At 40.0% G+C, this 17,813-nt stretch overlaps 2 protein-coding genes across 8 annotated transcripts in view; both read left to right on the forward strand.

The window, feature by feature from the left end:
• The window catches only part of cfap74 (cilia and flagella associated protein 74), a 54,093-nt gene extending 44,055 nt beyond the window's left edge, over positions 1–10,038 (forward strand). For 6 of the 7 annotated variants that reach the window (XM_076878497.1, XM_076878493.1, XM_004570938.2 and 3 more), the window contains 11 exons: positions 1,089–1,223; positions 2,467–2,576; positions 2,679–2,734; positions 5,388–5,507; positions 5,654–5,809; positions 6,398–6,536; positions 6,935–7,089; positions 7,324–7,456; positions 9,066–9,202; positions 9,349–9,483; positions 9,794–10,038. In XM_076878497.1, coding sequence (XP_076734612.1) covers positions 1,089–1,223; positions 2,467–2,576; positions 2,679–2,734; positions 5,388–5,507; positions 5,654–5,809; positions 6,398–6,536; positions 6,935–7,089; positions 7,324–7,456; positions 9,066–9,202; positions 9,349–9,483; positions 9,794–9,898 — 1,381 coding nt within the window. In that variant the 3' untranslated portion in view covers positions 9,899–10,038. The remainder of the gene's footprint in view (positions 1–1,088; positions 1,224–2,466; positions 2,577–2,678; positions 2,735–5,387; positions 5,508–5,653; positions 5,810–6,397; positions 6,537–6,934; positions 7,090–7,323; positions 7,457–9,065; positions 9,203–9,348; positions 9,484–9,793) is intronic. The other variant, XM_076878496.1, reaches the window with a different exon arrangement.
• A 5,865-nt stretch (positions 10,039–15,903) lies between these two features.
• Positions 15,904–17,813, forward strand: part of gnb1a (guanine nucleotide binding protein (G protein), beta polypeptide 1a) — a 31,557-nt gene continuing 29,647 nt past the window's right edge. The window contains exon 1 of the mRNA XM_004570940.4: positions 15,904–16,284. The gene's annotated coding sequence lies outside the window, so the exon portion shown is untranslated. The remainder of the gene's footprint in view (positions 16,285–17,813) is intronic.

Below are 17,813 nucleotides of genomic sequence, written 5' to 3' on the forward strand. Positions count from 1 at the left end.
GTGGATAGATGGAAGGTGGTCATGGACGGCAGATGAAAAAACAGCTGGGTTGATATTACTAATTTTCCTAAAAGTGATATTACGAGAGATACAGGTTTTGGAAGCGGTTATGTTTGCATCAAAAGAAATAAACATATGATCAGACTGGGGAAACAATGTGGCTTTACAATGGGTGGGGGTAATGCCAGAACAACAGACCAAATCCAGGATATGACCTTTAGAATGGGTAGGAAATTCTATGTACTGTAGAAGCCCAAAACTTTCCAGGCAGGAGGTAAAATCTCTGAAAAGAGGGATTTTATCATTGTCCACATGAATATTGAAGTCACCAGCAATGATCAGATTTGGAGAAAGTACAGAGAAATGAGTGAGAAGAGCAGAAAATTCATTTAAAAACTCCTTATTTGGCTTAGGTGGCCGATAAACAGTACATATGATGGTGGGGGTAGATCCAGGGAGCTGTAGTGCAATGTATTCAAATGAATGGGAGGGAGGGGCAGAGACAGGGAGTAATTCCCAGTGCTTCCGGTGAATTATCGCGAGACCTCCGCCCCTCCCCGAGATGCGAGGTTGACAGGTGTAAACAAACTCAGACGGAGTGGAGTCATTGAGAGAAACAAAGTCATTGGGCTGTTGCCATGTTTCAGTCAAGCAAAGAAAGTCCAACTTACGATCACAGAGGAGATCATGGACCAGATGTCCCTTACCAGGGAGAGAGCGGATGTTTAATAGACCAAACTTGATGCTGGAGTTACCATGCCTGACAGTAGGCTTAGTTGATCTAGCCAGGTGGGCCAGCACACTGTGGTCAACAGCCCGGTCAGTCTTGCAGGGAGGACGACGAGTTTTTGACCAGATGGAAAATATTGAGTTAGTGTCACTGATGTTGAATCTCCTTCAAGCCTGGAGAACTATTCCTGAAGATACTTAAATAAACTACAAGGTTTTCTAAGAGAGTTCAGGCTGTGTTCAAGAATAAACGAGGGCATACCAACTATTGACTTTAAGGTTTGTTGGAATTGTACAAAAAAAGTGCTCGCAACAAGGAGTCTTTTTATATGTTTAATTGTTACTCTTTTCCTTTTAAGGTCAAGTTGGTACGAGGAGGCCAAGGCCTCTCTACTATACTCCATCAGGAAACGTTATAGAGAGTACACCATTCCCTGCTTTGTGTCAGATGGAGACCCTCCAGAGGACGACAAACTAGTCCAGCCAGCATGGAGGTCAATAATCAGCTTCCATATACACGTGTACAGCACACTGTAGGCCCCGTCATGTTAGGTTTTTGTCATGTAGAGGTGGGCAGATCCATCCAAATATAGATATCAGATTAATACTAGTGCAATAGGATCGATTCTTTGTTTTTATCCTGTAAGTTCAGTATGTAGCCCACTGAAATGTCTTATGTGTTGTTTTTTTCTAATTAAATGACATACCACCTCTTCAAAAACCTAGTTTCAAAATGCATGAAAATGTTTAAAGTTGTGTTTATTTGTATTAACCATTTATTGTGGAAAGAAAAAATTATTTAGTGGTCATTAATAAATTTGCAGATTGATGATGATTGGTCTCATACATCATCACACACTGGTCTCCACTATATAATTTGCCTTTATAGGTTAAAAGTATCAGTATCTGTGTTGGTATCAGCAATCCTGACCCCGGTATTTTACTTGGTATTAGATTCATACCTTATTTTGTATTATCAACAAACCTTCTATATACAACTGGCTATTGCATATAAGGAACACTTTTTAAGCTACCCACAATATTAAACGTCAACACCAGCCCTCGTTTCGTAGTGTCTCTGATTTAATATTTGTCAAGTTTGTTGTCACTTATTTTTTGTGTTGTGAGGGGTTTGATTCTGCTCCCCCCACCTGACTGCTTAAAATGACAACCATAACAACAGTTAGGCTCACAGTTTACCTCTGTTTCTTCCTATTTCTGTGACGGTGACATTACCTTGAGATAACTGTGTTTCCATGTGGAGTTTTTGATAAGTTGAATAACCAAAATTATTTGACATCTGACTTCAAGCACAAGACCTGACAAAATGTGGTTGTTGACCTGTGGAGCATTTACCACTTTTCTTTTTATACAAATAAGTGTGCGTAACTAAATGCCTCTAGAGTTTTAATAGTCTATTAAGGGAGCATGTATGTCCAAGAAATAGAAGATTTCTTTAGCTGGTATAAATCTCAGAAATAGTTCAAAAAAGGTGCATTTCAAAAAAGTTAATACTCCACTAAAAAAAAGTTTGTTAATGGCCCCATCTCAGTTTTCTAGGTTGGTTTTGTGCTAGAATAATTATATTACAAGAAGGTATTCAGCTTCTATGGTGAAGATCATATTACACTTCTACATCTCTTATGTCATTTAAGCTTCATTTTAATAAAAAAAAAAAACAACAACAACAACAACATATATGGATCTGCATTCATCAGATGTCCTTTACCTCCTCAGTCCCTTCAATACGCTCTACTTGAAGCTTCAGTGTCCTGCTGTACAACCCCCTCTAGTGGTGATATCCAACAATGGCTGCAATATCATAAACTTCCATCAGGTGACAGTGGGTGAGTCGTTTATAAAAAATGTATAGTTACATTAAAAACGCTTAAATAATGCTGGATTTTTATTCTTATCTACCTTGTTGTATTTGTGTCTTCCATTTGTAGGAGAAAGAGTGATTAAAAGGTTTACAGTTCAGAACATTTCACAGGAATCTTTGGATGTATCCTTTCTTTTTCTTTTTGTTTTTTACAAAACTATTAATTACCTTGCTGACAGCTTTAAACATTTGTGATACTCATGATATTCATAATACATATGTATGTGGTTTTTTTCCCTTTTCTGAATTTATCTGTGTGAAGGATTTTTCAGTAATGTGTATTATGTGCACACTTTGTTGCTTTATACACAGCAGAATTCAGATATTTGGTGTTAAAGTTCCATTTTGACTTTCAGAACTAAATAATTGTGCATGAAAGAGTCAGGTCACCCAAATTAGACAAATAAAGCACATTTTCTTTGTTATCTCCAGAAGAATTTATCATCACAGACAGGTGGTGATTTGAGGATATCAAAATCTGGAGAAAGGTGCATTTCATGGCCCATCTCTCAAACTCTCAGACACCATGGTATCGCACTGATTACAAGGTTTATAGACTGTGGTTTGGAGAAAACTATTTATAGTGCGCACTGTGACATTTGCCAGCAGCATCATAAATTAAATTCTGTTCACCATCATTGCATTAGGATGGAAGCAGGCTGTTGGTGTGTCTCTGGGGTTGAAGATGCTAACTATTAATCTCAACATCCACATTTCTAGTCTGGCTTTGGGGCTTTTGTTTCACTTCATTTCCTGTCTTAGTTTCACCATAATTTCTGTTTGTCTCTACTTTCTGCCAGAGACAAACAGATCTTATTTAGCTCATGCTAAATAAAAAAGAAATTGCAAAAATCTGGAAAAGTCCTATCAGGGATGACATGTGAACAACAACAAGTTGAAGAAAAAGATGTTATGTGTTCAAATGGATCACCACCGATAGCACAGATTACAGTGGGGCAAAAAAGTATTTAGTCAGCCACCGATTGTGCAAGTTCCCCCACTTAAAATGATGACAGAGGTCAGTAATTTGCACCAGAGGTACACTTCAACTGTGAGAGACAGAATGTGAAAAAAAAATCCATGAATTCACATGGTAGGATTTGTAAAGAATTTATTTGTAAATTAGGGTGGAAAATAAGTATTTGGTCACCTCAAACAAGGAAAATCTCTGGCTCTCACAGACCTGTAACGTCTTCTGTAAGAAGCTTTTCTGTCCCCCACTCGTTACCTGTATGAATGGCACCTGTTTGAACTCATTATCTGTATAAAAGACACCTGTCCACAGCCTCAAACAGTCAGACTCCAAACTCCGCCATGGCCAAGACCAAAGAGCTTTCGAAGGACACCAGGAAAAGTATTGTAGACCTGCACCAGACTGGGAAGAGTGAATCTACAATAGGCAAGCAGCTTGGTGTGAAAAAATCAACTGTGGGAGCAATCATCAGAAAATGGAAGACATACAAGACCACTGATAATCTCCCTCGATCTGGGGCTCCACGCAAGATCTCATCCCGTGGGGTCAAAATGATCATGAGAACGGTGAGCAAAGATCCCAGAACCACACGGGGGGACCTGGTGAATGACCTGCAGAGAGCTGGGACCAAAGTAACAAAGGTCACCATCAGTAACACACTACAACGGCAGGGAATCAAATCCCGCAGTGCCAGACGTGTTCCGCTGCTGAAGCCAGTGCATGTCCAGGCCCGTCTGAAGTTTGCCAGAGAGCACATGGATGATACAGCAGAGGATTGGGAGAATGTCATGTGGTCAGATGAAACCAAAGTAGAACTTTTTGGTATAAACTCAACTCGTCGTGTTTGGAGGAAGAAGAATACTGAGTTGCATCCCAAGAACACCATACCTACTGTGAAGCATGGGGGTGGAAACATCATGCTATGGGGCTGTTTTTCTGCCAAGGGGACAGGACGACTGATCCGTGTTAAGGACAGAATGAATGGGGCCATGTATCGTGAGATTTTGAGCCAAAACCTCCTTCCATCAGTGAGAACTTTGAAGATGAAACGAGGCTGGGTCTTCCAACATGACAATGATCCAAAACACACCGCCCGGGCAACAAAGGAGTGGCTCCGTAAGAAGCATTTGAAAGTCCTGGAGTGGCCTAGCCAGTCTCCAGACCTCAACCCCATAGAAAATCTGTGGCGGGAGTTGAAAGTCCGTGTTGCTCGGCGACAGCCCCAAAACATCACTGCTCTCGAGAAGATCTGCATGGAGGAATGGGCCAAAATACCAGCTACTGTGTGTGCAAACCTGGTAAAGACCTATAGTAAACGTTTGACCTCTGTTATTGCCAACAAAGGTTATGTTACAAAGTATTGAGTTGTATTTTTGTTATTGACCAAATACTTATTTTCCACCCTGATTTACGAATAAATTCTTTACAAATCCTACCATGTGGATTCATGGATTTTTTTTTTTTTTTCACATTCTGTCTCTCACAGTTGAAGTGTACCTCTGGTGCAAATTACTGACCTCTGTCATCATTTTAGGTGGGGGAACTTGCACAATCGGTGGCTGACTAAATACTTTTTTGCCCCACTGTATGTAAATACTTCACCACCAACACTCTACAGTGAAACCTGAGATTATTCCATCATTTCAGATGTACCTGGACATTTAATCCACTTCACCTTATGAATGGCAGCTCTTTACATGTTTTACTTTCATGTCCACAAATCAAAGATTACAAAAAACAAAATCAATGCACTGCTTCTACTACTATAATATTCACCGTAGCTTTTCTTTAACCCTTTATAAGCTGAGCTCGTCGGTGTTGGACATGTACAGTCCTTTTTCCCTGCTCAATGCTCTTAGATCCATAAGACCTGGAGAAAAACACACTCTGATTCTCGCCTTCAGTCCAACTTTGGAAAAAAAGGTGGGTTAACTATGTAAATATTATAATTTAGCTTTGAGTGACAAGCCGACCATCTGTGTTAATACACTGAGTCTTCTTTGTACCTGTTTATGTAAAATTAATCAAGTATAATGATGAACACACTCATCTAACCTGTACTGTTCCAGTGCTGTGACATGCTGGAGGTGCGGTGCCAGAAAATGACCCTGGAAATGACTCTTCTCGGGGAGGGAATAGTCCCTGCTGTCACCTCCTCCCACAATGGAGATGTTCTTGACTTTGGCTATGTGCTGGAGAAGGAGACTGCCTCACAAGTCGTGAAGGTGTGTGAAAGTTAATACGAACAAAAAAAAAAACAAAAAACTGTCGCTAGTTACTTTTGAATACTAATTTCTTAGTGGACTGAAAAAAACTCACTTGGTTAACTTTGATGTAATTTTATTTAAGTACATTAACTTAAACATATTTTATGATTCATGTAAACACTAAGTGGAACGAGTAAAAATGGTAAAAGGGGCCATTTTCATGTGTTAATCATAGTGAGGAGACTCACAGGTTTTATGGTTATAGTCATGGATGCGTTAGTATAACTCTGAGCCATATGAAAACACTCACAGCTAAAGCTGATGCTAAAAACGTGTTGGGTGTTTTCTATTTCTCTTTCAAATGGGTCGTTCCATATAGATCTCTCCTTAACCCTCCTCTACCTCCTTTTTCTCCTGGTCTCCCATCCCTTCTTTGCACTTCACTTCCTCTCAGATTGTTCCCGTATTTGTTGGACTATTTCATTTTCATCATCACGTCACCATTAAGAAAAACAAAGGCAGCACCATGCAAGATATTTTTAGACTACAGAGTAATGAGGGGAAAACAGCCTCGGTCACTGGCATTAAATCTCGTTCTCCCTGCAGTTGCAGAACAGCTCAGCGGTGGCAGTGAGCTTCAGGGTGATGCTCGCTAGTCTCTCTCCCTTCAGACCTCAGGGTGGAGCTGACCGGGTGGCCTTTCTGCTAGAAGAATATGCAAACTCCCATGTCCACCCTGCTGTGGGTAAGATTTGTTTGGAGCTCCAGAAGGGAAAACAGATTGCAGCTTGTATTTTTAACACTTTGTCCGTATTTCACTGCTCACGTAGACGTTTTTGTAGTATTTGACTACACATACTACTAAACTTGACCTTAACTTGACTTTAATACAGTATTACCTACTAGAAGTATTGTATAAGAGAGCACAAATGTGCACCAAATAGCCCAATAGTTTAAATTTCCACAGTTTCATAAATTAAAACTAGCAGTTTTTGCATAATCCCACTGACAGACAAACACATCTGAAACTGTAATAATGCTGTAAATGTCAGAATATTTGCTTAAAAAAAACAGGAGGGTAATGTGCTCCAACAGTTCAATTCTTTCATACTGACCTAGCAACGTGTTTTCTGGCTTGTGCAGGGACTCAGAACTACAGTGGGTTGAGTGTGTTCAGTGTGGTGCCAGTAGAGGGCAGCATTCCTCCAGGGCAGAGCCAAGAATTCACGGTCACCTTTCAGCCTGACCACCCGTCTGTCAACTACTCTGACAAACTCACCATAGAGCTCATGAATAAGGTCAGAGGGGCGCACACGTGTACAGATTTACACGCTCTTTCAGCTGTGAATGCATGCGTGCTCTCACCCTGTCCTTGTCCTCAATCACTGCTTATAAAAACTGATCGCATGGCCAAGGTTAAAACACTGTTCCTAATGCATTCATGTTATTTAGATGTCCTTACTGCAGCCTGGACGTCCTCTCTGGTCTTGATGATATAACAACCTTAACCCTGTGCCATTTCTGTCTCTCAGAGTAAAGTGTGTGTGATGGAGCTGAAGGGTGCAGCCTCTTCACATAGCATGTATCTGTGTGGCGGAGATCCGCTGACAGTGCCTGTTGAATCCCTGCTCCCTCCAGTCATAACCAGTGAACCTCAGCTCACAGGTGGCATGATTCAATTTCACTGTTTTCTCTCCAATATGCTCTTAAATACTGGGAAAATCTTACACTGACACTGTAAAGATGACTAATATCTTGCATACACTTTTTATGATTTACGCGAGCAAGGCCAGCGTATGTGATGAAGTAATTTATGCTAATCATAGCTTGCTGACAGCCCGTGCGCTTGTCACCAGCAGTCAGATCATATTTTACCACCGAATCCACGTGCGAAATAGTTGCACCTCCTCAGTGAGGTAGTAGTAAACTGTACTGAGTCCAAGAGGTGTTGGTGCATTCTGAATGCCTCTCACTGACACTGAGCAAAAATTGACTTGATGAAATGTGCATATTCTAAATGTCTTGAATAAGGAAGTAGCAATTTGCCATGGTGTAATTTATACAGTTTCATCGTTTCCAGCTATGTGTTTAAATAATTTTCACACATATGCTATTTGTTTTCTTTCTTTTTTTTCTTCTTTTCAAGTAAGTAAGTAAGGTTTATTTGTTAAGCACTTTTCGTAGACAGGCAGTCACAAAGTGCTGTACACAAAGATTAAAATAAAGAAAACATTAAGTAATAAAATAGACAATATAAACAATGCAAATTCAAAGCAATTCAAAAGTGTTGATTAACAGAAGGCCAGTTTAAACAATAAAGTTTTTAACTGCTTTTTAAAGGATTCCACAGAGTCAACCAAACGTAGTTGTGGAGGTAAACTGTTCCACAGCCGTGGTGCCACAGACTGAAAGGCTCTGTCCCCTCTCGTCTTCAGTCCTGTACGGGGAACAACGAACAAACTCTGAGCCTGTGAGCGAAGACAACGAGCAGCTGTGTATTTTATAAGAAGCTTGGATAAATAATCTGGGGCCTGGCCATTTAGTGCTCTATATGTTGAAACAAGAATTTTAAAGCGAATTCTAAAATCTATTGGGAGCCAATGTAAAGAATATAAAATGGGAATAATGCGAGCACGCTCACACAGCATGTTTTTACTTTTTAAAGAGTGCAAGAGGTTTTATATTTTACATTTTGTCATCTTTCTGTGCAGCAGAAATACAGTATGTGCCAAAAGTGTGTGAACTTGCAGTGTGGTTTCTTCGCTTTTTGCATATTTGTCACACTTAAATGTCACAGATTGATTTCAGCATCAGTCAAAGATAACCTGAGTAAATACAAAATGCAGTTTTTAAACAATGATTTAGGGAAACATTTTATCCAATCATACCTGGCCTTGTGTAAAAAAAAAAAAGTAATTGCCCCCTAAACCTTATAATTGGTTGTTCCACCTTTAGCAGCAAGAACTCCAATCAAGTGTTTGTGACAACTGATAGTGTATCTTATACATCGCTGTGGAGGAACTTTTATTGGAGGGTTTTTCAGCATGAGTGGCTTGTTTAAGTTCATACCAAAGGATCTCAACCTCAACCTGATTTAAGTCCAGATATGCAAAACTTTAATTTTGTTTAGTTTTTTTTAACCACACAGAGGTGATTCAAGACAGAAAAGTTTATGAGTTAATTCTCCCTGATGGTTGTATGATCATTAAAGAGATGTAAGAAAATCCATGACTTGTAGTTAAAGAACTAAAGCCTCCAAAATGCCTCTCTTTAGCAGAGTCAGAGGTGACGGAGAGCCCCACCATTCCTGTGTTGGTGACCCTGAAGGCCAGGTGTAGCTCGGGTGCCATCACGCCTGCAGTCAGGGAGCTGCAAGTGGGCTGTATCCGCTCCACACAAACCAGTAAGAAGGTAACGTGCTGATGTTCAAGCATCCTGAAGCTTTCAGAAACAAAACCGACTGCTGCCACAGGTTTCATTGTTTAACACGGGGATTGAATTTACATTAGCACAGCATTCACTATCATGGTTTAAAGAGACATTTCTGTTTTTACCAGGGTGGTGAGTTTTACTGGGATAATGTGGCATCCCTGCAGCAGCAGGGCTTTAATGTGGAGCCGAGCAAAGGCAATGTGGACACAGGCCAGCGACGCGCCATCAGGATCACATGGACACCCCACACTGGATACAATGTAAGGAAGTGCTGATTTTGGTCTTTGGTTGTCTTTGGTGATCTGTGTTGCTGTTGATCACAAAAAAAAGTCATAAAAGTTCACTTCCAAGGAACTCAATATGTAGTTGAATAGTACAGCAAAGTTAAAGCATGGTTGTGAAAAATGGGTTCCAAAATGTGGAGGGAATATTGTTGATTTCAGCACGAGAAAAAAGTGTTATTTAAGACTTTCAGCAGAATTAGGTTTAAAATGTCTTCCTGTGTGAAACACGTGTATATACTTGTATGTATATACTGTCTGACAACATGTTTACGTCTGTGTGTTTCAGCCTTATGAGGTGGTGCAGATGTGCGTGCCTCTCACTTTAAAGGGCGACAGGATGAATGTTTACAGAGTCACCCTGATGGCTTTGGTCTCCACGACCGCCGATTGACCTCTAAAGGACTTGGATGATGGCCAGCAGGAATTCTGCTCACACATACTCTGACTAACCACAAATACACATATTCTGTGTGTGTGCAGAGCCAGCATTAACAAATAATGAGATCATTAAAGGTTTTGTTTGAACATTAACTTGAGCGATTTCATTTTGCGTTGAAATGGATGTAGAGGACTGAACCAGTATTGACTAGATTATTGCAATTTCCACTTTCAAATGTTGTCATATTAGAAAATAAAAACACAGTTCTCAGTTTTTTGTTAAGTTTTTGTGTTAAGAATCTCATATAACTTCCAAAAATAGAACGTCTAATAAAATATAGACATAAAAAAGAAGGTACACCGCCCTCTTCCAAGGTTTTACATATTAGAGCATATTAATAATCATCTGTTTCTTAGTAGGTCTTAAAATGGGGTAAATACAAACAGCAGATGACACATTGTACTTCACACATATTCATTATTTATTAGCACAGCTTAGCTTTGCAAAACTACATCTGAACAACCACAAGACTTGTGACCCTTGGCACCTTTCAGTCGTAAACTCCTGTCTATACAGAAAATTACAGAATATCTAATATAATATTTAAGGTTGTATTTTTTACTCACATTTCATGACTAATTTTGACAGACAAGCTAACAATCAAAAAAGGAACAGGAGTTGTTTTGAAAACTTTTAACTTTTTCATCTGATTATACTACATCAATGTAAATATGGACATTCCAGATGTACAGTATATATTTGAGAGAATAATATCTGTATGAGGGAAAGTTTTTTTGTCCACTTGCTTTTGCTTTTTCTGTTATGTGTATATTTTCCTGTGTAGAGTACCACAGCAACAACATTACAAGTTACAGCCCCGTGTATCTTTGTCCTGGACAGCTACAACTGAAATTCTCCTTAATATAACATGGAAGCAAACCTATCAAAAACAAAGTGCAATAGAGCATAAAATGTTGCAGAGATATACTGTATCTAAACGATTGCTTTACACCTGAGTGTACACCTGTTTTCACCACTAGGGGGTGTATGTAACACGAAGTAAGCAGCTGTGTTAAAACCAACATGGTAAAGGGTGTGTCAGAAGATGTAAGCCAGCAGATGTTCAGTAACACTGCTGGTATTACACCCATGAAGTGAAAGGAGGCCAAGTTCACACCGAGGTCACACAAGGAGCATATTAGGGAAAGTGGATCTAAATGGGCACACATTAATACATATGAATGATAAAATAGGATGAAAATGATACTAAGAACTGGGCATGTGAACAGTACTTGAAGAGTTAACTGATTAACAGTGGTTGTAACAATAAAAGTGAATGTAGCATTGCTATTATTTGCCAAGTGTATATAGAGGCATCAATCCAAAAATACACGATATGATGAAAAGTGTTCTCTCAATCATCCAAATCATTGAGTTCAGGTGCTCTATGGTCACAGGTGTATAAAATCAAGCACCCAGACATGCAGACTGCTTCTACAAACATTGGTGAAAGAATCAGTCACTCTCAGGAGCTCAGTGAACTCCAGCATGATGACACTGATAGGATGCTGCCTGTGCTGCATCCTATCCAGTCATGAAATTTCCTCGATATTAAATATTCCACAATCAACTTTTAGTGGTATCATAACAACGTGGAAGTGATTGAGAACACCATCTCAGCCATGAATTGGTAGTGGGGTCAGTGGATACTGAGGCTCATAGTGTGCAAAGATCGTCAGCTTTCTGCAGTCAGTCAGTACAGACCTCCAAACTTAATGTGGCCTTCAGAGTAGCTCAAAAGCAGTACACACAGAATGTGATTTCATGACTGATCAGCTCCTGCCTTATATCACCACACCAAGACATTTGTTGCTACTGTTACCGCACAACTTTGCGGTAACAGTTTGGGGATGGCCCTTCCTGTTCCAACATGGCTGTGCACCAGTGCACAAAAGCATGGTCCATGAAGACATGGATGAGCGAGTTTGGTGTGGAAGTACTTGACTGGCCTTCACCCAACCCCACAGATCACCTTTAGGATCAATTAAACCTTGTGGAAAGCCTTCCCAAAAAAATTGAAGCTGTAATAGCTGCAAAGGGCGCAGATATTTATATATGCAACAGAATATCAAATATAAATATATTAGATGGTGGGTTTTGTCAATTTTGAGGCACAAAATTAAAACATGTCATGATAAAAAAGAATGTAGACCGAAGAAAACCTGAATCTTCGACCAACTTTAAACTTAATGACAGGCGGTTCTATTTTCTGGAAGAGGAAGAGCAAGTAAACTCATTTTGCATCAGGATGGCTGGTCAGTCAAAGACGATCAGATTACAGGTTTGATTTACTGCAGAGCACCAACTCCCACCAGCTCTTCTAATACAATAACATCTTCATGCAGTTAAATTGTCAATGTTTAAGTCGGCTCTTTGGCAATGTGTTTTAAACATTTATCCACCAACAGTGTATCAAATACTTGTAGCCAGATATTTTAACCGTTCATTCATTATTTTTTGGAAATTGTCCAAGTAATTATCCATCTTAATAGTAATATGTGTCTTTGTGCGGGTGAATGCCGTGCCTGAGCACACAAGTAATAATATCAGTGTTGATATTAGTGCACTAGCTATGATTTGCTCACCGATTCTTTAATTATTAAATGCTGTGTATATTTCAGACCTAATCCATAGCAGGTGCCTGGTTTGTCCTGCGGCTAGGCTAGTAGATCGCACAAACCCTGCAAACATTTTCTCCACTTTAGACTTCACAGACTTCATTTGTGAAATATACACGAACACTTACTGTATGCATCCACGGGATTTCAAAATCAGTGCTAGTTGAGACGCAGGTAAACGGGCTCAGTGCAGTATGAATAATCAACACTCACATCGGTCAGTTGCTCTGTTACAGTCAAGTCAAGCTCTCTCTTGATAAACTACACAGGATGTTGTACAGTGTGAAGTGCAGGCCCTTTGTATGTGAACAGCAGATGTCAGTAATGCCTCACAGTGGACCAATAGGATTTGCCCTCTCTGAGAGATACATGCTGTAAGCATTTATCAGAGATTGTAAGAGATTATGCTAAATCAGATTACTGTACCCCAACCTGCCTATAAAAAGCAAGGTCATTATGAGCTTAGCCTCATGTAATGTCACCCGTTTTATGAAATGCATGAGATCATATTAGGCAATATTTGTGTTGTTATTTTGCCTCTTTTTCTAATCTGATTTCTCCTATGATCTCTTGTTAATACTGTGGGATAGTGCTACTTACAGTCCCTGCTCTGCTAACGGGTGGAGTTCATGTGTCCCTCTTTGTCTGTTAATGAATGTGACTTTTTGTTTTTAATCAAATCAGAAGCAGGACAGATCACTCTGTCCTTAATTACAATTTAGACTACATTAAAACACCACAGAAGTTATTTGTAACCACTTTAACAAGTGTTTCTAATGGGCTTTAAAGGCAAATTCATGCCTTCATAATACACTAAAATGTCTATTATTTGTCAATCCTTGCACTTATCAGCACTGTTTACCATGTCCAATTTATCCCAATTAAATTAGAATTAGTTTTGAAACAGAATGCACATCCAGCTTTGGACTGTTCGCCTCATCAAAAGGCTGAATGCAGACAATAAGCTTTCTCCCCTGGGTGCTCTGAAGCACTACTAAAGAAGCTTCACAACACATATATGCAGAGACAGGCAGGGGTGTATCCAGGGGCAACTAAATCTCAGCAGCATTAACTTGGGTAGATGAGTCCCAGTGGAATCCCACACCCTGAACACTACCTGACAGACAGTCCTCTTTGCCAATGCGTTTTATTACATAAAAATAAATCTAAATGAAGATATCAAATCCATAACCTTAAGATAACAATTAATACCAATATCACCCTTTTGTACACCTATGAACTTGAAGGAAAGCTTTTGGTGGGTTTTAAATCACATCTCTATACAATACTGCATGGTTACTTTGGTGAAATTGTGAAATGAATGTGTGCTCAGAGAGCAGAAAGTGTACACACAGAACAGCAGGCCTGTCCCGCCACCACAGGTTTTAGGGTTTACAAAAGTGAGATGGAATCAAATACACACACTAGTGGAAATTCACATTTTTAAAGAGCATATTTACTGATTTTTTTAATAGACACAACTACTCTTATAACATTTCTAACTCCATCAGCTCATTCATACAAAAGAGTCTGTTTTTATGTAAAAGTATACATCAGTGTTTCAGAATGAATGTGACACATGCACACATTTGTCCAGCTCACATTTTAATTAAACTGAATTTAAACTGAACTTAATGTGCATTTGAAAAGACAGCACTAAACAGATCTGGCACAAACAGAGAGAGTAGCTCTCTCTAGGGAACATTTCTCTTACAAGCCAAGTAACAGTAGCTGTTGTCTTCCCCTGTCGGACCGAGCCCGTGCACACTTTGTTGTCTCAGAGGACGACAAAGTGTTCCACGTCTCCAAGTAACGCCTTAACCCGCTGAGCATTAACCCCCTCTTCTGAGCACTCTACCTAGACTACTGGTGATAACGATCAAGTCATCTCTGTGCTGCAGTGATGGCCCACCCATAAGCACTGAGCAGAAAGCAAACCCCCAATGATTTCAGTTTATATAATTGTGGTGAAGTTAATACCCAGAGAATATAATTTGTCAACAAGATTTTTTCCAGGACCAGCTTATACTAACCATAAGACATTACTGATAGATCAGCAGAAGAGAACATATTACTTGATACTTAGTTTTTGTTAAACACACAAAAAAATACAGGGTCAAATGTACATGTTAAACATATATAAACATCAGATGTTGGTGTAGCAAAATCGTGATATGTACTTAGTCACGCACGCTAGCAGGAAAGTAAACATAACATTTGCCTGTTTTGGATTGCAAATGAAAGCGTGTTGTTCATTTGAAACACTAGCTGCTTTACTGGCATGAAGGTCAGATTTCAATGGAATTTGATAACATTTTCATATTGCAAATACATGACACTTTTGGATATGCATCCGGTCTAATAAAATGCCAGGGGCACATTTATTTGAACTTTTTACATTGCTCATTGTGTATAACAACATAGCAGTGAATACAATAGTCACTTATGTTATTGCTAAAATGTATCCATTAATTTGTGGTCAGTTTTCAGTATAAAGCAACTAATAATCTGTACAAGTTTGTATTCCAAAGTGACAGATCCTCTGGTACAAGCATGGCCTGGCGTGTAGTTGGTTGTTCGCCCTGCCAGATAAACACTGCTGTATTGCTGTTAATGCCTAATCGCCTTAAGTTAGCATTTACGTTATTACCAGTAAGACCAGTAAGTATAAATGCAATCCATTATTATTATAAGTGTAACTGGTCTTTTAGCCATTATATATCCATCATGCTATATTTTGTTTTCTACTTCAACAACACATCAGTTATTATGAAAGGTATATGTAATTACATAAATTTTCAATCATCATTTTTTCGCCAATAAATCTAAGATTATTTGTATTGTTTATAGCTTTTAGAAAATAATCCCTTTAGACATCATCTGAAGCCTGGTTAATCTTTCAGTCATTTCTTTTAGTTAACTTTCTCTTTTGCTTCCAACTGTAGTGTTTTAAATTCACTCGAAATGTATGTTGTTGTTGTTTTATGACATTTTCAAATGTTACTTTTTTCCAAAGTACTTTCGTTTCTCTTTATGTACACTCTTTAGTTGCCCCACAACTTTCCATGTACCTTTCAGCAGCTGCATTCTCTTAGGGTGAAAATCACTATTCAGCCTTGCCTTGGTTTCGAAAACTCTCATTCGCTTTTCCAATTTTATCTTAAGTTTTCACATTAATCGAGTTTTAGAATTAAAAGCAGTGTTTTAGCAGGTAAACTTCCCTCTAGGTACGTTGGAGATACCAAAGATGGCAGCATTTCCTGATCTGAAGTGGTCGCCGACCCCTCCGCCGTGCGTTGTGACGCTGCCGTAACGTGGGGTTTCCCAGACCTGAATGCAGGGTTACCGCGCCCATCTCTGCTGTTTGATGGCCGGAGGAAGAAGCGACTGAGATCCTGGCGTGAAGGAAGAAAAAGAGGGACGACGACGGTGGGAAAGACGAGAAGGGATTTTTTTGCTTTGAGTTGGAATTTGTGTTGAGACGGAGGAACGTTAAACCGGGACTCTGACACGCCTTGTCTGGGTGAACACAGTCTTGTCTCTGCGCCTCTGTGCCGGTGTGTCTCCCCCCTCGGCGGGTCAAAAACTGGGTTCGGGGAGTGCCGCTCCTCGGTGGCTAAACAAGCTAAATCTGAGCGCCTGGGCGGAGAGAGGAGAGGCAAGAGTTTGCTGTTTCCAGTCAATGTGATATAAACAACGGATACCCTTGATTGAAAGCGGGTAAGGAAATGTATTGATATTTGAAAATGCGCTTCAGGAAATACAGTAAGTCTGCAGTTCACTAGCTGCCAAGCAGGGACGGGGAACGAAAAGGGTTAAACTGGGTTGAGTGGCTCCTTCGTTAGAGTTAGCTGCAGCTAGCTAGACGTTTCTGCCAAGACGGTGAGTGGGGGTCACTGGTTAAGTTTCTCAAACAAAGTGTCGTTTAACCAAATAATATATATCTAATGGCTTTGTCCGGCAATGTTGGAGTTAATGGCCAATGCTAACCTTAATTAGCAGGGTGAATTGTGACAGCTCGTTAAGTTAGCCCGCACCCCCTCTCCAACGTCCGGGTATCTTTCGCTCTCGTTGAAGAAATTAGCTACCTGCGTTAACCTGCTTCAGCTTTACTTAAGTAGCAATTTTTCCCTCAGCAATCGGGATGTAAAATTTATCAGTTGTTACCAGCATTTTTAAGCTCTTAAAGGGCCCTTTCCCCCCACATATTTCCTCTATAGGGTAGCCTGGGATTACCTGATAGGCTAATTGGTGGCACACTTGCTACTATCAGTTTATTGTTGATGAACCCTTGGCCAGCTGTTTAAGAAGAAACACAATGCTACTTCTCAAACTTACACAACTGAAACGGGCGTGAGCAGATTTTGGATTTACCACTACACATACTGCAAATTCGTAGCATCATGAAACTGACAACGAAGGGAGTCTAAAAATGGCTACTTCACCAACAGAATCACTACCACCCCCACTATTCCCTAGCCAGTCCATACAAGTAAGCCAGCAGTGGCCACAGCCTACGTTTGCAGCCTGGTATGGATCATCTGGGTGTGTGAATTACGAATATGGCAGCGACGACAACATGCCTGTATCCATAATGAATTTGAACACTGGTGCTGTTGCTGATTTATGATTTTTAAGCACGTTGGTTGTATTTTAGAGGCAACATTTACTGTTATTTACATAATGTAACAAAAATTAAACACAGTTACTTGCAAAGCTATGTTAAAACGGGGTAGTTGAACTAAAAGCATTTATGTGAGTGAATCGAAACTAAACCGCCGGAGATGATGGCAACTGTATGGCACAGATATGTTAACAAATTCCACGTTTAATCAACAGTCAGCCACCCAGTTCTTCAGCTTGGCCTTTCGTTATAATGCTCAGCGCGTTAAAGTAATATGAATTTGCATCGATTACCAAGCCGTAGGGCCGCTGTATGATCGCGAGGAAAAGGGCAGGCACGGCTGTGGATCTGATTGTGGCCATAGCCATTTTAGTTTCATGAGAGTTAACCCAGCGTCAGTTAGGTTGAACACAGTTAGGTTGATTTTAGACTTCTTCTTTTAACGGCGTGGAAACAAGATTGACGAGATCCAATTAGACAATCTGTTTATCTCAATCACGGCTCCGTTGCAGTGCAAGTTGTTAGCAGCTACAGTAACCGTGCCCAGCCGGGCCGCGCCGCTCCATAGTATCTCAAGCTCTAGCCCGGAAAACGGGCATGCTGCCTCAAAGGTGAAGCAGCATAT

This window comes from Maylandia zebra, linkage group LG20 (genome assembly GCF_041146795.1).
Source record: "Maylandia zebra isolate NMK-2024a linkage group LG20, Mzebra_GT3a, whole genome shotgun sequence".
NCBI classification, from domain to species: Eukaryota; Metazoa; Chordata; class Actinopteri; order Cichliformes; family Cichlidae; genus Maylandia; species Maylandia zebra.